The sequence below is a fragment of the Moschus berezovskii genome, chromosome 16 (genome assembly GCF_049115385.1).
Source record: "Moschus berezovskii isolate FMDL1 chromosome 16, NW_MosBer_1.0, whole genome shotgun sequence".
Taxonomy (NCBI): Eukaryota; Metazoa; Chordata; class Mammalia; order Artiodactyla; family Moschidae; genus Moschus; species Moschus berezovskii.
Window position 1 is genome coordinate 65,994,600 of NC_142475.1, and position 25,363 is coordinate 66,019,962.

The 25,363-nt window shown below is 40.6% G+C and overlaps 1 protein-coding gene across 4 annotated transcripts in view; it reads left to right on the forward strand.

Annotated features, from left to right (window-relative positions):
- The window catches only part of WASHC5 (WASH complex subunit 5), a 53,586-nt gene that overhangs the window by 8,734 nt on the left and 19,489 nt on the right, over positions 1 to 25,363 (forward strand). For all 4 annotated transcript variants that reach the window (XR_016039368.1, XM_088844874.1, XM_088844876.1 and 1 more), the window contains exons 6-17: positions 114 to 306; positions 3,211 to 3,363; positions 4,817 to 4,930; positions 7,071 to 7,242; positions 11,662 to 11,789; positions 13,143 to 13,272; positions 15,808 to 15,920; positions 17,234 to 17,400; positions 17,478 to 17,553; positions 18,726 to 18,836; positions 20,000 to 20,140; positions 21,098 to 21,178. Coding sequence is in view for 3 of the 4 variants with exons in the window: in XM_088844874.1 (XP_088701000.1) it covers positions 114 to 306; positions 3,211 to 3,363; positions 4,817 to 4,930; positions 7,071 to 7,242; positions 11,662 to 11,789; positions 13,143 to 13,272; positions 15,808 to 15,920; positions 17,234 to 17,400; positions 17,478 to 17,553; positions 18,726 to 18,836; positions 20,000 to 20,140; positions 21,098 to 21,178 (1,579 nt within the window). In the remaining variant the exon portion in view is untranslated. The remainder of the gene's footprint in view (positions 1 to 113; positions 307 to 3,210; positions 3,364 to 4,816; positions 4,931 to 7,070; positions 7,243 to 11,661; positions 11,790 to 13,142; positions 13,273 to 15,807; positions 15,921 to 17,233; positions 17,401 to 17,477; positions 17,554 to 18,725; positions 18,837 to 19,999; positions 20,141 to 21,097; positions 21,179 to 25,363) is intronic.

Below are 25,363 nucleotides of genomic sequence, written 5' to 3' on the forward strand. Positions count from 1 at the left end.
CATATCTAAAACTATAAAGTCAATTTATACTGAAATTCTGCTTTGCTGGACTTCTTATTTGTAATATATATGGTTTGTTTGGCCCTTTATTTCCCATTGTGAACATGGCTCAGTGCTGCCCGATCTTCTGCTGATTCGAATATGGATGATATTTGTAAGCTGCTTCGAAGTACAGGTTATTCCAGCCAACCAGGGGCCAAAAGACCACCCAACTATCCTGAGAGTTACTTCCAGAGGGTACCTATCAACGAGACCTTCATCAGCATGGTCATTGGTCGGCTGAGATCTGATGATATTTACAACCAGGTAGGAATTTAATCTATTATTAAACCTATCTTAATAGTTTAAAAGTGTAGTTTAGTTTATCTTTATAGATTTTACCTTCCTCCTCAATTATTTCTTTCCTTCTTGCTCAGAAGAGTAAAAACAGCAAGAAACCTTTTAAAACCTCTAGGCTGTGCTTTGGAATTGTACAGAAAAGAGGGATATTAATTTGGGATTAAGAGATTAATATCTCTTGAAATAGAGATTTCAAGAAGGAAATGAGATCTGAACTATATTTGGAAAGAAGATGCATTGTTTCAGGCGTCAGTTCAGAAATGATTGCTGAGTATGCACTTTGTGGCTGTCGTGTGTTCAGGGATCCACTGCTGATGAAGGCAGGCCATGGTCCCTACTCATAATGAGTTTGTAGCTGAGGAAAGAAGGCAGACAAATGAATTAGAGTAAAGCAAGATGGGTATTAGGGGAAGCACAGAGTGCCACGAAGCATGCTAATAGGCAGCAAGATTGCACCAGATGACTAAGGGGTGTTTGGGCCACCCAGGTAAAGGAAGGAGCATGAGCAGGGTTGAAAAGTCTCACTTTCCTCTCCAGTATGTGTGTTATTCACGTACCTAAAAGGATACAACTGAAAGTTACCATTTGACTTCTTTTTCCTGAAGAAAACACAATTTTATATATTATCTGTTTCTTTTTTTACTAGAAGAGAGTGAAGAGTTGGACCTGTAATGACTGGATATCGTCTATTACAGAGCCCACCTGTTCTATACAGTTCCTAGGTAGACTGCTAGTTTTTTGTATGAATATGTTAAGTGTCCATAAAGAGTTTTTAGTTTGTTTTTCTTAAGACAGCTCAAATCAGGAGCTACCTGCAGATGCCAGGTCTCCATAATATTTGATGCCATTTATTGAGAATTCCGGAGAAGGCGATGGCACCCCACTCCAGTACTCTTGCCTGGAAAATCCCATGGACGGAGGAGCCTGGTGGTCTGCAGTCCATGGGGTCGCGAAGAGTCGTACACGACTGAGCGACTTCACTTTCACTTTTCACTTTCATGCACTGGAGAAGGAAATGGCAACCCACTCTAGTGTTCTTGCCTGGAGAATCCCAGGGACGGGGGAGCCTGGTGGGCTGCCGTCTATGGGGTCGCACAGAGTCGGATGCGACTGAAGCGAGTTAGCAGCAGCAGCAGCAGCATTGAGAATTCAGTATGAGCCAGAATCGTAGGAGGTTTTTTCCGTATATGATTTTCTCTGTTTTTCATAATCTTGCAAAAGAGCATTATCCTTATGGTGCTATGGAGAAAAATAAGGTTTAGAGAGCTTAAATAATTTTTCACAAGGTCACATAAGTAGGTGGCAGAACCATAATTTTAATTTAGGCCTGTATGACTTCAAAGCCCATGCTGTTTCTTTAACTGTCTCTTATTAATCCTTCTGTTAAGGCTTCTGCCTCCTAGATGGTCCATTTTGTCGATGTCTCAAGGCAGTGTATTTCTATTTTCTCCCTGCCCTGTGACTTTTATTAACACAGGGATTAAGCTGTGGTTGTGCTGTGAATCCACCCCTCTCCCTGCCCTGCACCTCCCTTGTGCCCGGCTGATTGGACCAGGGCAGGTCACTTGACCCAAGATAGATCAGATTCTCTGTCTCCAGGTAATATGGAATTGGGCCTGAAAAACAATTTCTGGACATGTATTTACCCACAGCATGCAAAACTTGGAGTTTGGGGCCACCTCAGTCCCGTCTTATGGAAAACAGCTGAAGAAACAGTTGAGCTTCACATCCAGGGGAGAAATAATGAAGGCTTTCTGGTTCACAGCTCCAGGCCCTTCCTGAGACCTGACCACATTCCTGCCTCCAGATTCCATGCAACATTGCTATGTCTATCCTTAATAATTGCCTCCCTTTCTGCTCCCGGTCCACAAGGTGATGTTACTATGTGCAGCCAAAGATTTCTAATACTTGAGGCAGTGGAGCCCTGCAACTTGGCAGCATTTCAAAGGCAGGGAGGAGAACACCCAGCAAAGCAGACTGAGAAGAGAGACTGATGTCTGGGAAACCAAAGGAGAGAATTTCAGTCCTCAGGAAATTTAAGTGAGAGTGCTAGAAAGGTCATTGAAATGGATGACTGTGAGGTTATGTGTGACCTGAGGAAATTCCATTGAGGTGATAGGTGTTGTTGTTGTTCAGTCACTAAGTCATGTCCAACTCTTTGTGACCCCATGGACTAGCTCACCAGGTTCCTCTGTCCTCTGCTGTCTCCGGCATTCATGTCCATTGAGTCAGTGATGGCATCTAACCATCTCATCTTCTGCCACCCCCTTCTCCTTTAATCTTCAGTCTTTCCCAGCATCAGGGTCTTTAACTCCATTGAGGTGATGGTGGAGGTCAAATGCCCAGGCTCCTCCCTCCATGGGATTCTCCAAGCAAGAATACTGGAGTGGGTTGCCATTTCCTTCTCCAGGGGATCTTTCCGACCCAGCAATCGAACCCAGGTCTCCTGCATTCCAGGCAGACACTTTAACCTCTGAGCCACCAGGGAAGCCCTGAGCTGAAAAATAAACAGGAAGTAAAAGCACCAGTGAGTGCAGAATCGGTCAGTTCTATAAGAGCTTCTCTGTGATGGAAGAGACTCCAAATTGGACAGTAAGAGATACAGGATTATTACTTTTTTTTTTTTTTTAAGGGAAAAGAGAATTGCAGCAAAGTCAAGGACAGTCAAGAGAATGTCATGTGGCTAGAAATAGGAAGAAGGTCCTGGTTACTGATGCCTTAATCTGAGAATTGCTTCCAGATTGCCCAGGATCCTCAAAGAGGTGGACTTTTGAGAGGTTCATGTGTGTTAGCACTGGGTCGTTTACTCGGCACATGTAAACTCAGCGTCACTAACATCTGCCTCTCCTGGTTCTGGTCTCTGCCTTGCAGGTCTCAGCATACCCATTGCCGGAACATCGCAGCACAGCTCTGGCGAATCAGGCTGCCATGCTGTACGTGATTCTCTACTTTGAACCTTCCATTCTCCATACCCATCAAGCAAAAATGAGAGAGATAGTGGACAAATACTTTCCAGATAATTGGGCAAGTATTGCTGTTAGTCTTTTGTTCTCTATAATACACTTATTGGAGAACTGATTTTTTTCCCATTCTTTTGCCTATAAACCTAATGTTGAAATAATGAGACATAAACTCCCTTAAGTAAAGTTACTTTAAGTATGCTGAGAATATTACAAATCATAGCATGAAGGAATGAATCAGTAAAATTTCCTGAAGCACCTATTTATATGTGTTTTTTTCCTTAAATGAATACTCTCAAGGTAGAACAACCATGTGTTAAGATGGATCTTCCTTTAGCTATGGAGAGTGCAACTAAGTTACATAAGCGTTTGTCTTACAAATCTAAACCAGCCGAATTTATCTAATGTCATTTTGTGAATAGGGATTGCGCTTTTATAAGTTTTATCTGTAAGCTAATGTGGGCCCTTAAGGTTCACGTTAACTGTAGGGATGAGCTTATAACTTTTTAAACATGTTTCACTTCAAAATAATAATTCCTAAAAGTTTAAAACTAAGTGTACTTAATATGTATGAAATATTATCTCTCCTCATAGAGGTTTGAACAAAGCGTAGTGAGTTGGATCACATTTTCAGGGACCAGGTTTTATTTCACTCCTTACCAACTATTGAGCCACAGGCTGTAATGAGGGACCTGATTGAGGAGTTTTACTGTCGAGAAGAACAGCCTACAATTAGAAGATGATGCTTCCTGTCCACAAATGAATCATACCCACGAGCTGGGAGATGAGTAGCCAAGAGGAAAACTTTTGAGAGAGTCTGGCTTCATTTGCCTAAGTGTTAACAAAGAAGTTCTGACTGTAATACTATACTCAGAAACACTTTTAGCATTAAAGAAGGTCAAAGTCCAATTACATGATATTTATAAGATACATTCCTGAGAAGACACCCTGGCACACTGAAAATAAAGCATTTTTTAAAAATAATGCCCATAAAAAGCCAAAAAGTTTAACACTATACTGCAAAGAATTTTAAACAAAAATATTAATAGGGATAAAGAGGGATTGTATATAATTTTTAAAAGAAATGTGAAACATAATGCCACTCTTCTCACAAAAATTTTTGAGACAAGTTTAGTTCGATTTGTAAGAGTATAAAGGTGAGATGAAAATAATTGGGAAAACCACTACTCTGGTCAGAGTCTCTGTTTTTCTCTCCCCTTTCATTTTTCTTCATCTAGGAATCTTACAAATAGCAGTTTGAAAAGAAAACCTTGTTTTCGTTATTTTCCCATGAATAGTAGCATGTAATAGTCACTCTTGTTTCCAAGCACTCATAAGTGCTTTACTCATAAGTAAAATCACTTCCCTGTATATTTGAAAAGACTTGGTTTTTCACTGGAATGGCATTTAAACTTGAAGGATTGGTTGGTGTCGCTTATCACTTTGTATTTTCCCAGCCCCTTGCCTTGGAGTGAGTAGGTATTTAACAAATACTGAATAAAGGTCTCCTCTTTCAGGTAATTAGTATTTACATGGGGATCACGGTTAATCTAGCAGATGCTTGGGAACCTTACAAAGCTGCAAAAACTGCTTTAAACAACACCCTGGACCTTTCAAATGTCAGAGAACAGGTAGGTTCTGATTAATCAGGAGGGTTCTCAACTACATGCTTGATGTAATGGGGTGGGAAATGAGCTAAGTAGATTTCCAAAACAATTTGGAAGATGCCTGCATAGACATTTTAGTGCAATGATTAATGAAAGGGGAATTTTGAACATTGAAGTAACAGATTTTTAACTTATGTGAGCTGTATAAATGGGAGATTTGGGTCCTAAGGAAGATTCAACACTCTAAGATGAGCTAGTGTGACATCTGGCCCCAGGTGACTTCATGTACTCTTCTTAAAGACTGTGTCCTCGTGGACAGAGCTCCCTTCCCCAGAAGCTGGCATTTTAATATTTTCATCAGTAGGGTTGAGTGTTGAAGATGGTAACTGGATGTAGACAGTCAACCCTTTCACTGTAATTTATAGTCATCATTTCTGGTGTGTGAAGTAAGCACCAAAACCAAAATAGAGACAGTTATCTCCTTAAATTTGAAATGGCTACCTTCTGTCTCTCTGATGAGAACCAAGGCAGAAGGAGGAACCTAAGTAAACAGAAGAATCAAAATCTTTTTCTTGGGGCACATACTTGATACTTCTCAACAGTGATGTCTTCCTCAACCTGGCTGTCTGAGTTTTTGAGTTTCCAAGTATGGATAGAATGACACTGACTCAAGGAACTTCAGCATGTTTTATTCAGACAAATCGAATTCCATAAATAATGCACAAAATAATTTCAATTTTGGCATATTTTTCCCAGAAATATATTAGAGAAAGTGGCGCTTCCATGATTTCCGGCCTCAGAGCATTAATTTTTCATGACTAAACTTCCTTTCCAAAATCGCATCTTCTCACCCATGACATTGCGAGTTCTTAAGAGGCTTCTAATGACACATCTTGTGCTAATTTTAGGTTGATGGTGTTTGCCATTCAACTCTTGCTTCAGGAAGGCAGAGTGAACAGATTTCCACACAAGGCCGGTCAATTTTGATGCGCTGAGGTGTATTTTATTAAGCTCTTGTGTGTACAGACTCATCTTTTGAGTGTTTCTGCTCTGCTCTAGCTCCTTCGTCAATAATAATGGTAGAACAAGTAATTTAACTTCTGCCTTTGTGTCTCTCCACATCCAAGTTAAGAGAAGCAACGCCAGGAAAAAAATGTTCCAGTTTTCTAATTTACATTTGAAGAAGCCAGTGCTCAGAGATTAAATCCAAAGTCACACCAGTATTTCTAGATGTTTGCCTCTCAATTCTAAGTCCAGGGCTTTTTTCAAAAACTTCCAATGGGAACTTTCCTGGTGGTCCTGGTGGCTCCCAATATCAGAGGCCTGGTCTCGGAACTAGATCGTGCTTGCCCCACGCTACAGTGTGCCATAAATAAGACCCAGTGCAGCCAAATAAAAACAAATTTAAAAAAAAAAAATAAGAAAGAAACCCCAGGTGTTCAATAAACCACTTGCCTTTGTTGTTATTGTTCATTCGCTCAGTCATGTCTGACTCTTTGCGACCCCATGGACTGCAGCACACCAGGCTTCCCTGTCCTTCACTATCACCAGAGCTTGCTCAGACTCATGTCCATTGAGTCGGTGATGCCATCCAATCATCTCATCCTCTGTCGTCCCCTTCTCCTGCCTTCAGTCTTTCCCAGCATCAGGATCTTTTCTAATGAGTCAGCTCTTCACATCAGGTGGCCAAAGTATTGGAGCTTCATTTTCAGCGTCAGTCCTTCCAGTGAATATTAAGGATTGATTTCCTGTAGGATTGATTGGTTTGATCTCCTTGCTGTCCACGGGACTCTCAAGTGTCATCTCTAACACCACAGTTCAGAAGTATCAATTCTTCAGCGCTCAGCCTTCTTTATGGTCCAACTCTCACATCTGTACATAACTACTGGAAAAACCATAGCTTTAACTAGACGGACCTTTGTTGGCAAAGTGATGTCTCTGCTTTTTAATACACTGTCTAGGTTGGTCATAGCTTTTCTTCCAAGGAGCAAGTACCTTTTAATTTCATGGCTGCAGTCACCATCTGCAGTGATTTTGGAGCCTGTATGTTTTTTGTCTCATATAGAAATATTATTATTCATCGAGGGATTCATTTGAATATGATTCACTTTCAAGGTGATTCTTTCTTTGAAATGCTATTCAAGTTTTCTTTTCCTTTTCACAGGCAAGCAGGTACGCTACTGTCAGTGAAAGGGTGCATACACAAGTGCAGCAATTCCTGAAAGAAGGTTACTTGAGGGAGGAGCTGGTTCTGGACAACATCCCGAGGCTTCTGAACTGCCTGAGAGATGGCAACGTCGCCATCCGATGGCTGATGCTTCATACTGCGGACTCAGGTAACACAAAAGGCGTGACCATATGTGTCGCTCCGTACATAGACATGCCAAACCCTGCTCTGCCGTGTGATGCCAAGTGGTTTAGCCCTTGAGTGAGAATCAAGTTGCTTTTGTAAAATGGTCTTTTTTGTGCCAGTTTGGACAGAGCAGTGGCCCACCTGAACAGCCCCTGTGCCAGGCAGGTCCTGTTAGGTGCTTGGGAATATGAGGACACCTGTCTCCCAGGCTCGAGGAGCTCGTCACTGGTCAGACTGAGATAAGGTGTCTCCCCGTGAAAAAGTGTAGCTGCGGGTACAGGTAGAATAAAGCCTTCCCACCTCACCCTTCCAAAGATGTCCATGGCCTAGTCCCTGGACCCTGTGGGCATGTTTTATTACAAGGCAAAGTAGATTCAAGTTGCAAATGGAATTGATGTTTCTATATTCAGCTGACCCTCAAGTAAGGAGATTATCCCAGTGGGCCCAGCATAATTACAGGTATCCTTAAATTGGGAAGAGCGAAGCAGAAGAGTCAGAACTAGACAAATGGCACCATGAAAAAGACTCAGTAGGTCCCTGCTGGCTTTCAAGATGGAAAGGGCCACAAGCCAAGGAGTATAGGCAGCTTCTAGATGCTGAAAAAGACCAGGAAACAATTTCCCCCTGGAGCCTCCAGAAATCACACAGCCCCGCTGATACCTTGATTTTAGCCCAGTGAAACCCAGTCAGATTTCTCACCTATGGAACTATAAGAGAGTAAATTTGTATCATATTAAACCACTAAGTTTATGGTAATTTGTTACAGCAGCGATAAGAAGCTAACACAGCTAAAGGGCCAGGCCAGCACCTAAGGGTCAGATGTGTAAAACAGACAGTTGGTGGGATTTGAGTCCAGAGTCCAGACCAGGAGAGAAACATTGCTTGGGGTGGAGGAGTGGAGGCAGGCTCTTCATGGAAGGCAGGAGCTGACCAGCCCTTGGTACGATTTCACAGTAAAAAGCAGGAGAAATTCTAGACTGGAGAAATGACCAAAGAAAGGACAGAAGGAAGGACAGAAAAATGTGGGCCCACTTTGCTGAGGAACTGGCTAGATCAGGGTGCTTAATTAAGATAGATGAGATTTTAATTTTTTCTGGGTCATGGTTAGTCCTGTTTGATATCCTTTTGTCTGTCAAGGGAGTTTCACAGATCATGTAAAACACTTCCACAGAATCCATAAGCCCACAACTTTGAAACCGCTGGTTTACTAGTCCTACTTACGTTGGATCAACACCTGAGCTTATTCAGAGCCGACACAGTTCCTTATACTTAGTATGAATAAATGCTTGATCAATATTAATTACTAATAAGTTCCCTCATCTGGAATTGCACACTCCTTCACCTAAGAGTGATGTCATTCAGCAGTCCTGGAAAGCCAGAGCTCTCATTTTTGTTTTTCACTCAACAAATTTTTGTAGAGCATCTACCCTAGTCCTACTTTCAATACCTTCTTGTACTTTTTTTCAGGTGAGATTGTCTCTCAAAAAAAAAAACCATCCACACCAGATAATCCTGCATCCTCCCTGGGTAACACGGTAGATCTGTCTCCCAAGCCCTCCTGCATCCTCCCTGGGTAACACGGTAGATCTGTCTCCCAAGCCCTCCAGGCAAGATGCTCTTGACACTACCTCTAACTGCCACCTGTCTCTGCTTCCTGTGAGTGGTAAGCAGTGAGAATAGCAGGTGGACTTCCTCATCCTTCAGCTCTTTGAAAACATGGGAAGTTTCTCCTCGGCCTTCCCTCTTCACACTAGAAATGACCAGCTTCTTAAATCCTTCACACGAGTGCTGCTTTCCAGTTTTGTTTTTGTTTTTCATCATTTTGCTTCTAGGCCTAGACCTCTCTCCATTTACCATTTAATCACAGCATGAATATCAGGGCCAAAGTTTTTAATCATCTCATGGACTAATCTTTAACTAGTCAAGTTTATGTTTTACTTAAAATCCAGTCCTAATTTGAGAATTTCACTACATTGACTCAGCTTATAATCTTCTTTACCATAAGTCTTACATTCAGAAACATGTAAACAACTCAAGCCCTCACTTTATCCCATCGTAAAGCCAACTGTGGGTTTCTAGTGACTCAGCCTCCTCTTCGTCTTCCGGACGACTGTGCCTAATAGCCATGCCTGTGTTCTGGAAGCCAGTGGTCTCCTGGATTTGTGCCCCTGCCAGGAACCGGCTCAGCTTGCCAGAGTTCTATGATTTTATCTTCAGCCACATCTGTTTTCCATTTCTGAGCTGGCAATTATCTGATCTGATTGCACAAGGTCAGAATTTACCAGAAACAAATGATTTGCCTGTCTGGTTGTGAGTCATATGTGGGAAAAGTAACTGCTTATTTAGCTTTTATGCTGTTTTGGTCACGGTTTGCAGAAAGGAAGGCATATTTCTCATATTCCCTCCTGGTAACCCACTGGAGCTAATTGTTAATGCTCAGTAATGTTCCCTTCCAGAAATGAAAGGAAATTAATATCAGATTTCATGTTGAATTAGAATTAATATAAAAACAAATGGAACTCCTTACAGGTTGGGTTGTTGTTTTTGTTTTTTTTCCTGTTTTGTTTTTGTTTTTTAAGTTAGGCAAACCTGAAGCTGAAAAATGGTCTCTGTGTGATCAATGTCATCAGTTCCGATATATTTCTTCCTAGGGAGTTCTGGAGAATGTTTGGTAAATCAGAACTCTGCAGTTTCCCGTGAAAACTGAGCCCTTCTCCAGGTTGTCATGAGTCTCTTCCTGATAGAGTAACTTGGAAATCAATATATAAAATAACCTTGCTCAAGCTTTACCATAACTGAAGCACCAAAAACACCCGTGATATGTGCTTGTAAAGTGTGGTCATTCTGTACGTGCTGGACCTCCTAAGGTGCCGGTAGGAGGGCTCAGAAAGCCTGAACAAGCACGGTGATACCAGAGCAACTATGAGGGACCTGGTACCTTAATAGCTATGAACTTTCTGACAGTGTTTATTGTCTTAAAGACTTTATTTTGACTTTATTTGCAGTCTAAGTAGTTTTTACATGTAAATATTTTGCCCTATCCTATTTTTCTTTTTCTTTCTTGCGTAAATAATTGACCCCATAAATCACTTTCAACAGATATCATTATTTTTTATTCTATATATTTTTAATATGTTTATTTTATTTGAAATTATTTATTTTGGCAACTGATACACTGACCAGGAAATCAAAACATCTCGTGACTTATGCCTGGGTCAATCACTGCCTAATTTTGTGACCTTAGCCTAGTAGCCATACACTCTCCAGGTCTAGGTGGTAGATAATCCAGGAAGCTCTGAGTATCAGTCATGCCTTTACAAAGAGCATGAGGATGGTGTCAGGCCTGGTTCTTCTGGTCTGAAAGTGCCGCATCTTTGTGTGGTGACCTTGCTCCCCTTGTTGTGTCGGTGGTCCCCGAGGACATCCCAAGTTCACTGCTTACTAGGCTCAGCGTCTGAACTTAAGGATGTGATTTGCAACAGGAGAAAGAGAGAAAGCACAATCGGCACAGGGCAGAGGTGCATGGGGTGGAGTCTAGAGGAAACGAGGAACAAGCTTTTAAGAGTTCTCTCCAAGTGGAGTCACACAGGGTCCATTTAGTTCCCCTCGCAATGAGTTGTGACAGCATGTGTAAAATGTCAACCAGGGAAGCCCATTAGAAACTGTGTGTCCATGGTTTTTACTGGGGGCAGGGGATGCTCATCAAGACAGCCTCTACCTGGCAGGTACCAACATTCCAGACTCCCAGAAGGAAAGCAGGTGCACATAAGAAAGCACATTGTTTGTACGAAGAGTTAAAGCATAGTGGGCCACTCTTATCAGTTCTCAAAATGGTGGGAACCCTTCCAAAAGCCAAATTCCCAAATGCCAGCCAAGAGCCAACCTTGCAAACAGGCCTTTTTGAAGATGGCGGTTTCAGGCCTGCTGTGTTAAATCTTTTCTGCACACCTGTCCATAGCTGAATGGCAGAGATCAGTGCCCAACAGAAAGCAACTTCAAACAGACAGGACACAAGGAGGCCACCTACTTAGGGAATAGTGCCAAAAGGCTCCACCCATCATTGTGACAAAGGCACTGACCCATGGACAGTCAATAATAAACCAACCACAGGATACTTACAAAATTTGGAAACACTATTCTCACTTTGCTTTTTTTCATTCAACAGTATATCATGATGACATTCTATGTCAGATTCAATGTTATATTTAGCAGTTCAATTGTACTTCCTCTAGCATAGATGTAATATAATTTATTTTACCATCCATCATTGATATACATTTTGCTCATTACTTTTTAAATGCTTAAAAGAAGGGAAATGAAAGTATTTCAGAATCCATCTTACTTATTATAGGTATTTTCTACACATTTAGTAAATTGGAAACTCTTTTCTCCCCGTGTCTAGCCTGTGACCCAAACAACAAACGCCTTCGTCAAATCAAGGACCAGATTCTAACAGACTGTAGGTACAATCCCAAGATCCTCTTTCAATTGCTGTTGGATACTGCACAATTTGAGTTTATACTCAAAGAGGTAAAAATACTGAATAAGTAACCACCAAAATCTTTTCTTAATGCTTAAATTTTTTTTTTTTTTTTAGAAATTAGGATTTTGTAACTAACTGTGTTAGTGTCTTTGATTCAAGCTAAAGATTCTAGCTGTCTGAGAGAATTCTTATATTAAAAGGATAGGATTAAGCATTTCACAGGCATTTAGTCTCTACTGTCATTTAGGGATACAGTGATGGGGAAAAAAATGCCCCAGATTATGGAGATTATGGTCTAATGGGGAATGTGGATAGTAAAGAGAGAATTACACAAATGAAAATGTAAATAAAAGCTGAGGTGTATGCTCTAAAGGAGAGGAACATAGTTCTCCACCTAAAAGAAAGGATCCTGTCCTAGCTTTCATGTCTTCCCTGAGAAGGGCAGCAGGAGCTTTTGAAGGAAGCTGAGAAAGGGACCTGCCAGAGTTAGGTAAGGCAAAGATGGGGAGCTTGATGGAGAACATAGCACAGGGAGGACTGACTGTCTCAGTCCTCTCAGGTGGGGAAGAGCCTGGCCAGTTCAAGGGCCTGAAAGATCTGCTGGCTGGAGGGGAGAGAATACAACAGAAAGGTGTTAGGAAGCGAGACTGACAGGTGGGCAGAGGCCCGCCTGTGCTGGGCCTTGCAGGATATTAGTCTCATCTTAAAAGCCATGAAAACCTATTGGAAAGGCCTAAATAAGATGGTCGTTTACATTTAAACAAGGTTGACTGAAGGACTTTAAGGGATTTGAGTTCACAAAAGGAAATTCTGTGCTGGTTTTACTCCTTAAAAAGGCTCCATGGGCATAATTGGGCTTCCCTGGTGGCTCAGATGGTAAAGAATCTGCCTGCAATACAGAAGACCTGGGTTCAACCCCTGGGTTGGGAAGATCCCCTGGAGGAGGGCATGGCAGTCCACTCCAGTATTCTTATCTGGAGAATCGAGGGGCCTGATGGGCTACAGTCCTTGGGGTTGCAAACAGTTAGACATGACTGAGCGACTGAGCACAGCACATGGGCATGATAAAAATGGCAGACACCTGGGGGTGTCCAGGTTCTACAGAAACTTTGGGGGGTTTGGATCAGGTGGCCTCTGGAACTAGCCGCAGACCTTGAAGCTCATTCAGAACCAACACTCACTTTGCCTTAATTAGTCTGAGAGCCACCATCTGAGAGAAGGTCTAGCTTTTTTATCCCCCAATTTGTATAAAGTAGTGATGCTTAAGAGTGGCATCAGAATGATGTTGATTTTAGGTACCTATTTTTATAATAAACCGGGTTTCACTCAGGCTTTCTTAGTAAACTGCCTAAGCTGGATTTTCTCTTAAAATCAGTAAATCTCATCTGTCTCTTCAACAGATGTTCAAGCACATGCTTTCAGAAAAGCAGGCCAAATGGGAGCATTACAAGAAGGAGGGCTCAGAGCGGATGACGGAGCTTGCTGATGTCTTTTCAGGAGTCAAACCCCTAACCAGAGTGGAGAAAAATGGTAATTGCTGGAGAGGAAACATCAGTGTATTTGAAAGGTGTTCACAGTTTATTAGAAACCAGCTGAGTAAAAGTCATTATTATGTCATCACTGTGGGCTGGGGTGTTGCTGATGAAGATCAGAAGTTTCATTTTGGCTGCCCTAGCCCTGTGCTCCCTTGGGAAATCTCATATTCTCTCTCAACTTCATGTTTCTTACATATGAAATAAGAAATTGGGGGCTAAATTGGAGCTTTGAGTCACAACTGTCAAATTTATTTCTGATAAAGTTAATTATACAGTAGATTGGTTAGTAGTATAGATTTTTATTAAAAAAATATAACTCTGCTGTTCATAGTCAGTATAAACTTGTGATTACTGTATTTGGCTCTTGTTGATTTATTTATGCTGAATGATCAATCCAAAGTATATTTCCAAATTATGTTATTATTCCTACTGAAGCTTCCCTGGTGACTCAGATGTTAAAGAATCTGCCTGCAGTGCAGGAGACCTGGCTTCAATCCCTGGGTCAGGAAGATCCCAAGGAGCAGGAAATGGCAACTGACTCCAGTATTCGTCCCTGAAAAACTTTATGGACAGAGGAGCCTAGCAGGCTACAATCCATGGGGTCACGAAGATTAAGCAATGAGTTCACACCCACACAGGTTGTTTCAAAGCAGTCTGCAGGTCCCCTCTTGTGCCACTAGATGGCAGGTGTGTTAGTGAAGAAGAACCAACCAGGATTGGAACACAAGACTCTTAGATATCATCTGTGTTAGTGGTTATTAATATTCTTGGGAGAAGTAGCCTTCTGAGATCATGAAAGTTATTCCCTCTTATTGAAAAAAGTTGGCCAGTTTTTGATGATATGATATAAATTGGCAACAGGTTTCACAGATCACCATACTGTATCTTAAAAAAGAACCTCCGGTACCAATCTAACCAGATAAGTTGTCTAAAATCAGGCACATTTATCTCTATTTTAGTCTCTTTTAGGTTCTTATAAATATAAGCATTGTTTCAAAGATCATTCAAAACAATATACTGTACTTTTTCTGGCTGTATAGCTTACTTCAGCGTAGGAAGTATTTTCACAAATATTTCTTGTTTGATCCTTACAACCCTGTGAGATAAACATCTTTATCCTTATTTTATATATACACAGACCAAAGCTTTAAAAAGCAATCACTAGCCCAGAGTAACAAAGGTACAAAGCCTGGATCTCAACCATCACCGCAGACTCCAAATTCTTTCTTCTTTCTTCTATAGCATAGCTGTCCTTTGGTCCTACAAAAAAAAAAAGTTTAAAATTGCAACTAGTTTTCTTCATGTCAGTTTTTTTTATTGGGTGTAATTTCTTTACAATGTTGTGTTAGTTTATGCTATACAACAAAGTGAATCAGCTCTATGTGTCCCTGTATCCCCTCCCTTGGTGACCTCCCTCCCACCCTGTGTCAATTCTTTTTTTTTTAATACTTTTATTTACTTATTTTTGACTATGCTGGGTCTTCATTGCTGCACAGGCTTTTCTCTAGTTTGGCGAGTGGAGGCTACTCTCTAGTAGCTGTGGTGCGTGGGCTTAGTTGCTCAGTATGTGAGATCTTCCCTGATCAAGGATCAAACTCACGTCTCCAGCATTGGCAGGTGGATCCTTAACCACTGAGCCACCAGGGAACCCAGATGTCAGTTCTTAAAATAACATAGAATATAAGCTTTTAGTGCTTTTATTAAAGTGAAATTATTCCATTGATGACACACAGAAAAACCTTTAGCTTCTTTAACTTGGTGAGGTGAGAAGAGCAAAGGCTTTGACTCTGAACAGTTTGCATACCCTGGCTCTTCCATTAAGTGACTCTAAGCCACAGAGGCTCTTAATATCTCCAGGTATCAGCATTCTTATCTGAGAAACGGCTTTTAATTCCACTCCATAGATTTTTGTGAAGGTAAGATGAAACGAAGCTTAAACCCTTGCCTGATACACTGAGGGTCTCAGAGTATGTTAACAGTACTCACCATCTCTGCCTTAAGAAATGCCAACTGGTGTGTGAGTGCAAATAGTGCTCCCTAATCCATTCAGACTCCCCACAGCTCACCACTCACACGTCACTCTCCTACACATTGGTCCCATTTTGCCCTCCAAAATGTGCCATTGCCCTTTTGCCCCAAAGTTTCTGCTGTATCTGTCTCTTCGTCTAGAGACAAATAATCCCTCTCCCCGCTCTGCCCCTGCAGACCTTCACCCATCCAGCTCTGTGAAAATCCTTCAGTTCCTCCCCGACTCCTCGCCTCTCCCACTGCCATCTTTGCACACATCAGTTTACATGTACCCTTTCTGCCAGGTGTTATAAACTCTTTGTGTAGAATGTTTCATCATTTTTACTAGGTCACATGCCCCAGGCATTTTTGTTGTTACAATTTGGAGAATTCCTGAGAAAAATTGATAGATACATAGTAAAAGCTTTGTAAGAACTGGACTTGTGAAAGATTGTTAAAGTCATGGCCACTGCTACAGGTGTTCTGGGATTTCAGTAGTCTTTTCTTGTTTCTATATTAATAGAAAATCTTCAAGCTTGGTTCAGAGAGATTTCAAAACAAATATTATCACTAAATTATGATGATTCTACTGCTGCGGGCAGAAAAACTGTGCAGCTAATACAGGCTTTGGAAGAGGTAAGGAAAGTCTTTAAATGACAATTCTTGGATCATGAACCATACTTTTGACCTACACAGCAGTCCTGGAAACATATTTAAGAGACTGTTTCATCAAACTAAAAGCAATGTAAGTGAATATGTTCACTGTTATATACAGTGCCCTAAAGTTGGGAAAATAACTAAATGATAATAATAAAGAGAATTTTAGTGAAATTTATGATATTTCAACTTGCAGAAACATGTATGTAGTCTTGAAAAACTAATCATGAAGACAGTATAGAGACACTGGGAAAACTATGATAAGGAGGTAAAAGCAAAAGCAAATTTCCATTATATGCGCCATTTTTAGGTTTGTAAAAAATGTGTGCCTTGGGGGAAAACCTAGAAAAAGGTACACAAAAATAAAAATAGTTGTATAATGATCATATGCTTAAAAATAATGTGTTTTGTTTTCTGGAAAAGAAAAGTTTGTTTTTTATCTACTGAAAAATGATTGTCAAGAAAATCTTACCTCCACACTCTTAAAACTTGTATGTTTAACCAGAAAAATAAACAAAAGCATCAGAACAATAAGCATATAGTCTATTATCTAAAAAAAAAATCATCCATCCTCACCTGGAACCCTGTCCAATTGATATGTATGCATTAATCCTTTTCTTATAAGCTCTTTCTTATTTTTGCAAGGGTTTTAGGATGGCCACTATTACGGCAGCACAGTATAATGCTCCATTGTTAGCATGCCAGTTTCCATAACCATTCCGGAACAATTGCTCACTTGTGCTGTTTCTATTTTGGTTGTTTTTGGATTTTCTAGTCGATAGTACAACTATAAACAACTTTATAAATCTGGGGTGCTTTTTCTCTTTTGCATTATTTCTTTTGGCATGTAGCCCGTGCCCATTGAATTATACACTTTAAAATGTCAGAACACTGTGGAATCATTATTTATTAAAGAGTTCATCAAAAGAACTTAAAAATGTACAATTGCCCACTCCTTGGTTGTGGCATGACTTGTTTTTTAGCAAGCCAGCAAATCTGCAGAATTAGAATTTTCCAATATATATTTATTGATATTAAAGTGGAAAATGGGAGTATTGGCTTGTTATGTTATATATGTATGGAATGAGAAATAGTGGAACATTTTCTAATTCTAGAAATATATGCATTGTTTTCTGACTTGGCTTGTACATTTCTGAAATTACAATTTGAAATTAAAATTTTTCCAAGAATGTTAGTTAAGTAGTATGTTTTATTTGAAGTGTTTTCAAAGAAAAATGAACACCATGCAGGCCGTAAAGAATGTTAAAATCCAGTGTGTTTATGTACCTCAGGTTCAAGAATTTCACCAGCTCGAATCAAATCTCCAAGTGTGTCAGTTTCTTGCTGATACTCGCAAGTTTCTCCACCAAATGATCCGAACCATTAACATCAAAGAGGAGGTCCTGATCACAATGCAGATCATTGGGGACCTTTCTTTTGCTTGGCAGTTAATTGACAGGTAATGTGGACAACCTGACAGTAGTCCTTGATGGGAGCCACTGTAAACATCATCTTACCACTGACATCTTTTTGCAGTTTCACGTCTATCATGCAGGAGAGCATAAAGGTGAACCCATCGATGGTCACTAAACTCAGAGCTACATTCCTCAAGGTAAGCAAGTAACAGTAAGATCACATTTGCAGTTTCCGAGCAAGCGTTGACCTTCATTTTTACCTCATTCATTAATTCAGTCCAAGATCTTATCCTTTTAGAAAGTTGGACAATTTAAAGTATTTTTATAGCAAAATTTTATAGCAAACTTTTAGCAAATTTTTCATAAGAGTGTAGTTGGCAAAAGATGTGAGAAATAAAGTTTAAATTCAAAATAGATGTTGGAATGTCTTACAAAAATTGTTTTTAATGAAGAAATTGATTTTTATAAGTTTTACCAATATACTAAAAATGTACATCCTTTATTCCCTAGACATGAATAAAATCCTTTTATTTATTCAGTTAAAAAAGTTCTTGTTGAGCTTCTGCTATATTCTAGGATCTCCTCTAAAGGTTAGGGAAGGGGACTTACTTGGTGATTCAGTGGTTAAGACTCCAAGCTTCCACTGAAGGGGACATGGGTTCAATCCCTGGTCAGGGAACTAAGATCTCACATGCCACAAAATAAAATTTAAAAAGCCAAGAAATAAAAATAAAAAGGTTAGGTAATAATGGTGAACAAAACAGGCATGAATTGACCCTTCTCTCAAGGTAATTTCATTTAGTGATAAATGAACAAATAATTTACTCAATGTCTTCTGATGAAATTACCATATATATCAAGTCTGAGGGGCATTTTTTTTTTAGCAGTGCATCAAATAATGGCACTTCTTACAAGCCATGCCATCTTAGATTAGACCCAATGTAGTAGTCTATCAATCAGAATGTCCGATCTCCATAGAGAAGTAGCTGCCTGCTATAGCTCAGTGGCTCAGACTTGAGCGTGCAGGAGAATCACCTGGAAGATGTGTCACAGCCCAGATTGCCGGTCCCCACCCCCGGAGCTTCTGATGAAGTAAACCTACGTGGGGCTCGAGAATCAGCATCTCTAACAAGATCTCAGGTGATGCTGACGCTGCTGGTCCAGCGACCACAACTTGAGAGCCACTGCCGTAGCTGATACCTATCATTCTACATTATGTCCTTGTCAGAAACTGTGAACTGATGAAGTTCAGTCATTGTTGCTGTCTTTAGAGCGAAGCCTAGGAGCTTCGTTGTATGTTACTGCTTCTAGAAAGAGAGATTTCTAGGACTTTTGAAACAGAAACAGTGGTGTCTTACTTTCCTTCCAGCTTGCCTCTGCCCTTGACCTGCCCCTTCTCCGTATTAATCAAGCAAATAGCCCTGACCTTCTCAGCGTGTCTCAATACTATTCTGGTGAATTGGTGTCCTATGTGAGAAAGGTAAGAAATGCATCAAGGTAATACTTATTTTAATGGCAAACTAACTGCTATTTTAAATACAAATAATGTGCTTGTGGCCCTGAAAAAAAAGTACACCTGTTATTCCTTTTCCTTACTCCGTTTTTTTTATTGAAGTGTACTTAATTTCTGATGCATTAGCTTCCAGTGTGCAACAGAGTGATTCAGTTATACATTTGCATAGCTTATTACAAGACCATGTTCTGTAGCAGGTCCTGTTGTTTATCTGTTGTAATCATAGTAGTTGTAAATACTTTTCTTTAATTCTTAATTTGATTCCAGAAATTTTCAATACCTGAAAATAAATTTATTCTTACTGGCACTGTGGGTGTGCAGATATGTTCTTACTTTCAAAGAACTTTTATACTTATTTTTTAAATGATGATGGTAATTAACCCCCATTTTATAGGTGACTTCCCTGGTGGCTCAGACGGTAAAGTGTCTGCCTACAATGCAGGAGACCTGGGTTTGATCCCTGGGTTGGGAAGATCCCCTGGAGAAGGAAATGGCAACCCACTCCAGTACTCTTGCCTGGAAAACTCCGTGGATGGAGGAGCCTGGTAGGCTACAGTCCATGGGGTCGCAAAGAGTCGGACACGACTGAGTGACTTCACTTTCTTCTTTTCTTCTTTTTTTTTATAGGTGTAGAGATTGAGAAACATAGATCTTGGTAGCTTCTTCAAAGTCACCGTTGGTAACTGTGACTAATTGGAACTTAAAGTTTTCAGGAGAATTTTGGTCCTTGTTTCAATAACTTATAGTGTAACTTAGAGCCACACAAGCCTGGATTCAAAATTGTCCTGTGTCACATTCTAGCTGAGGGCTCTACAGCCATGTAACTTAACATCTCTGAATCTCAGCTTTTGAAAAATTTATGATGTGGGAGTGATACATCTTTTACAGCATTTCTAGGAGAATTAGCTTTATCTCCTGTGAGCAATTCGTGTTTGAAGGAACATAGCCCTGTGCCTGGGAGAAGTTACTAAAATGATGCTTGTGAGAGCCCCCAGCATCCTTTCCTGCAGGTGGAGGGCTTTTTTTTTTTTTTAATAAATGGACACCCTTTTTACTGTTGTCCTAGCATCTGTCAACTAAGAGAAAACAGGAGGTTCACTTGTTTTTCCTCTTTTCCCTCTTCACTAAAGGTGTTGCAGATTATTCCAGAAAGCATGTTTACTTCCCTTCTGAAGATCATAAAGCTTCAGACCCACGATATCATTGAAGTGCCCACCCGGCTGGACAAAGACAAGCTGAGGGAATACGCTCAGCTTGGCCCACGATATGAGGTGGTGTGTCCCTTTAACATCTGCCTTTTGATTTTTAACCCCCAAAACCATGAAATAGCACAACTGTGTCACCTGCCATATCCGCAAGACCCCCGGATCAGTTCTGATTTATTTTTCTACACGCTTAATGATAACCAGATTTTGTTATTTTAGTGCAATCTTACCTTCATTCTTTACAATGTCCTGGTATCATTCAAGGCCTCACTTGCCTGAACGTTCTCTTGGTTCATGACTCTGTGGTTCAAAATAATCCATATTCCATGAACAAAGTAATCCATATTCCATAAACCACTTCAAGTAGGCAGATATTTAAGGCCATTCCATAATTAAACAGTCTCAGAAGTAGTTCTTCCCAAATGCCTCTGCTTTTCTTTCTCCCTGAACTTAGAGACCTGAAAAATAAAATCAAGTAAAATGTGAAAATGTGATAACCAGCATCAATTTCACATCCTTTGACACAACTCCAGAAGTTTCATTAGGCATTGAGCCGCATCAAGCTCAGGATTTCCACATTGATTCTAACTCAAGAATATAGCCTCAGTCAGCCTTTTCAGCGTCTCCCAGCATTGTTTGCAAAGAATGTGGACTGCAGTAAAAGGGAGATTACCTTTCCAGTGTCTCCATGAGCCTTTTGATTTTGGAAGGTGTCATCTATATCACTGAGTCCTGCTTTCATCTAACGTGTGAAATACTGAGGCCCAAAGAAGGGGAAGTGACTGATCAGAGGGTAAGGAATGATTGAACATCTTCTGACTCAGTCACCCGGTAGGTCTGACAGTGGTCAACACCGCAGAGCCTCATTTCTGACCAGGGCATGTACACGCAGGTGCCTTCAAGCTACATGCTTGTTCTCTTGGCTTTGCCTTTTCAGAACTATTACCAATTATTTTAGCTTCCCGTAGAAGTGATGGGTCTTTTATGAGAAGTACTTCATTAACCTCTTTTTCTTTGTTGAAGGTTGCCAAGCTTACTCATGCTATTTCCATTTTTACTGAAGGCATCTTAATGATGAAGACAACTTTGGTCGGCATCATCAAGGTAATGGTCTTAATGCTGGTCTCTGTGGCCTCGTAGTAAGCCTCTCCGTCATTTGGATTGTTGTGGAATTTACCCTGTGGGGGTAGTGTCATCATCTTATGCCCCTCACTATTTCACTTGCAGCGTTTGATTTTCATTTTACTCACTTATGAACAGAGAGAGAGAAAGCATTACTATCCTCATTTTTCATAACACCCAGGAATTCCTAAATGCTAAGAAAAAAACTTTGTTGAATTTTTGTAATAACAAAACAATAATTCAGTTCCCTTAGGCAAAGTAGCTTGCTTGCTTGATCACTTACTGTCTCTTTCCTCCTTGCCTGCAACCTTTCTTTGTCTTTAATGTTTTTATACCACACCCCAGGTGCAGAGAGCTGAGAGCATGGTAAACCTCTGACCACAGGCCATTGCCATCACCAGTACATGCAAGCTCCTCTCTTATTTTTTTCTTTCTCTTCTCCTGATACCCACCCCCAGACCCCATGGCACCCACTCTGTTTGCTCTCTGTCCATAAATATGCAAGTCTCCTCATTTTTAGCAAGTAGTGGATGGAGGAGCCTGGTGGGCTGCAGTCCGTGGGGTCGCTAAGGGTCGGACACGACTGAGCGACTTCACTTTCACACATTGGAGAAGGAAATGGCAACCCACTCCAGTGTTTTTGCCTGGAGAATCCCAGGGACGGGGGAGCCCGGTGGGCTTCCGTCTATGGGGTCACACAGAGTCGGACACGACCGAAGTGACTTAGCAGCAGCAGCAGCAGTATTTTATGTGTACACATTTTTTATTTCTCTAAATCATATTCTGCTTCAAAGCCTCATTCTTTTTCTAACATTTCTAACTAGTTATTGCTTTCAGGATTTATTTATGTTGTAGTGAGGTAGTTGGTTACCACTTACTGCTGCAGAGAATTCCACATTTTCCTTAGCTGTTCCCCAGGGCACAGATGCTGCTCATTTTCAAACCTGTGCTTCCTGATATCATCAGCAATGTCTAGATGAGCATCTCTGAGCATGTCCCCACGTAGGCCAGTGCAAGAATTGCGCTGAAGTCTGCCTGGCCAGGAGTGGGTCAGAGTCTTAGGGCACATTTGTACTTAATTTGTCTCGGTACAGCCAGATTGCCTCCTCACATGACTTATTTCCTGTGTATCTACCCCCATTTTGGCCAACACTACCCATGATCCGCTTCCTAATTTTTGTTCTCTAAACGGGTCTAAAGTGGTATATCATTGCTGTTTTATAATAATTTGTAATCCTAGAATGACTAGTGATGCACCCACTCAGTTCGTGGTGCTGTTATTTATTTTTCCATTTATCTGACATCAGTAGAATCTTAACATTTTCAATTTTCTAAAGAATTTTCATTGAATTGCTGGATATAACATTTGTGTTAATGAAATCCAAGAAAATATAGGAACTGAACCTAAACAGAAACAGAACTTTACTATGTTGTTTCTAGAAATGTAGTAAAGAAATACCATTCTAGCCCTGTAGTATTAATGGACTCTATTAAACTTGCTTTAGGCCTGATGCGAGTTTAAGTCAGTTGATATTCAGAGAGTACATAGACAGGTTATCACTTCTCACTCATCTTTATGTGATGATACATCCTAGGACCAGATTAGTCTTAAATGCAAAGTGACTAGTTAGATGTAATAAAACCTAGTAATTAGCAATAATTATCAAAGGAAGGACTGCTTAAGAAAAATGTAAATCTCTTACCAGAATCTTTCATTTAATAAGCACAAGTATGTTAGTGTTAGTTACTCAGTCATGTCGGACTCTTTGCAGCCTATGGACTGTAGTCCGCCAGGTTCCTCTGTCCATGGGTTTTCCCAGGTGAGAATACTGGAGTGGGTTGCCGTTCCTCAAGGGTCGAGCCCAGGTCTCCCGCAGGACAGGCAGATTCTTTATCATCTGAGTCACCAGAGAAGCACCAATAAGTGCAAAAGGAATGTCATCTTGACATCCTTTAAGCTAACATTGTCTCTGACGGTTTAACAACTCAGAACTTTATGTGGGATCCCATGGCCTTCAGTAATCTGTAATCTTTGAATGCTATGGATCTATTTCAAACCCTTTCAAAGAGTTTTAATTCATTTCAGTTAATATGAGTTAAAACAAGTGAGAGATACACAGATGCACATATAATGCCCATTGTTAGATGTAGCCAAAGTAATAGAAATAGCCTAAGCATTTTATGAGTGAAAGAATGACTGAATATATCATTGTGCAGTCACACTGTGGATTACTTTCCTGCCTTTCAAAAATAACTTACCACTAGGAAATTTCCAAAATGTAAGGTGGAAACGCAATTGCAGAACAACATGTAGTATATATATGTTCATATTGGATTAACCAAAAATTTCATTCAAATTTTTCATAACCTCTTACAAATAAATCCTAGGACTAGATTGGTCCAGATGAACTTTATAGCCAACCCAATATTTTGATCCCATTTAGACTTTTTCTTGGAGGATAATTGCTTTACAATATTGTGTTGGTTTCTGCCATACATCATCATGAATCAGCCACAGATATGCATCTGTCCCCTCCCTTCTGAACTGCCTTCCCATCTCCCACCCCTTTAGGTTGTCACAGAGCCATGGGTTGAGCTCCCAGTGTCACACAGCTAATTCCCTCTTGCTATTTTAGATATGGTATGTTTCCAGACTATTCTCTCCATTCCTTCCACCCCTCCTTGCTGCGCTGTGTCCCAAGTCTGTTCTCCACATCTGCTCTTCATTGCTTCCCTGCAGATATGTAGGCCATGCAGCCATGGAGAACATTATGGAGATCCTGTAAAACGTTAGAAATGGAACTGCTACGTGGCCATTTAGATTTTTGAATTAATACATTTAAGAACAAATACATAGATAAATTAATAGAGGAGGGTCTGGAGGTCCTGTGTGCAAACTGGTAACTGTTGTTAACCGCAGGAGGTAGACAGCTGCAAGGAAGGAGCTGTGCGGAAGGGTCTTTCCCTTCCCTGTGAGCACTCCACAGCTTGGTTGGTGGAAGTCTGGGGAGACTGGGAATGGCCCTTTAAGACCATGAGATTCATGGAAACATTAAACTCTTTATGAAATCTGTTTTTATAAGGGCTGTTTCTTTGGAAATTCCATTTTACCTGCTTGAATTTGTTTTCATTGACTGTATTTATTTATAATTTACCCTTTTCTTGTGAAATACAGCATAGATGCCTAAAGCTATAGGTTAGCTTGATAGGTTAGTGTGAGATAAACCACTCATCCTCACCACCTCTCAAGCCCAGAGATACAGTTCAGCCAGCTCCCACCCTAGGATCCTCCTTGTGGGCCCTGACCTCATCCCAGTCTCTGTAGTTTTATTATCCAGAAGTAAATCTCTAGACATGTTAGTTCAGATTTGCCCATTTTTTAAAAATGTATGTCTTTTAAGACTGATTTACTCCTCAGATTCCTCCTTCATTCCTTTCTTTCCTTACAGTTTGTCTGTTAAAGAACTCAAGGTCTTGACCTGTTGTTTCTCCTCGGTCTGGCTTTCGATGACTGCCTGATCACAGTGTAGTCCAACAAGTTCCTCTGGCTTCTGTATTTTCAGGAACTTTTTCATTGCAGTTATCTTCCTTAAAGTTTAAATATCCTCAAATCCAGATGGAACCCGTCAATTGTCTTTATGACTTTTTTAAATAATAAGTCTTGAGAAATTAAAAGAAACATGTCTTAGAGAATTCAAAGGACTATATTAAAACTATTTCATGTTTTATAGACTTGACAGACTTTTCAGTTCAGTTCAGTCGCTCAGTCGTGTCTGACTCTTTGCGACCCCATGAATCACAGCACTCCAGGCCTCCCTGTCCATCACCAACTCCCGGAGTTCACTCAAACTCATGTCCATCGAGTCGGTGATGCCATCTAGCCATCTCATTCTCTGTTGTCCCCGTCTCCTCCTGCCCCCAATCCCTCCCAGCATCAGAGTCTTTTCCAGTGAGTCAATTCATCGCATGAGGTGGCCAAAGGATTGGAGTTTCAGCTTTAGCATCAGTCCTTCCAATGAACACCCAGGATTGATCTCCTTTAGAATGGACTGGTTTGACCTCCTTGCAGTCCAAGGGACTCTCAAGAGTCTTCTCCAGCACCACAGTTCAAAAGCATCAATTCTTTGGCGATCAGCTTTCTTCACACCCCACTCTCACATCCATACA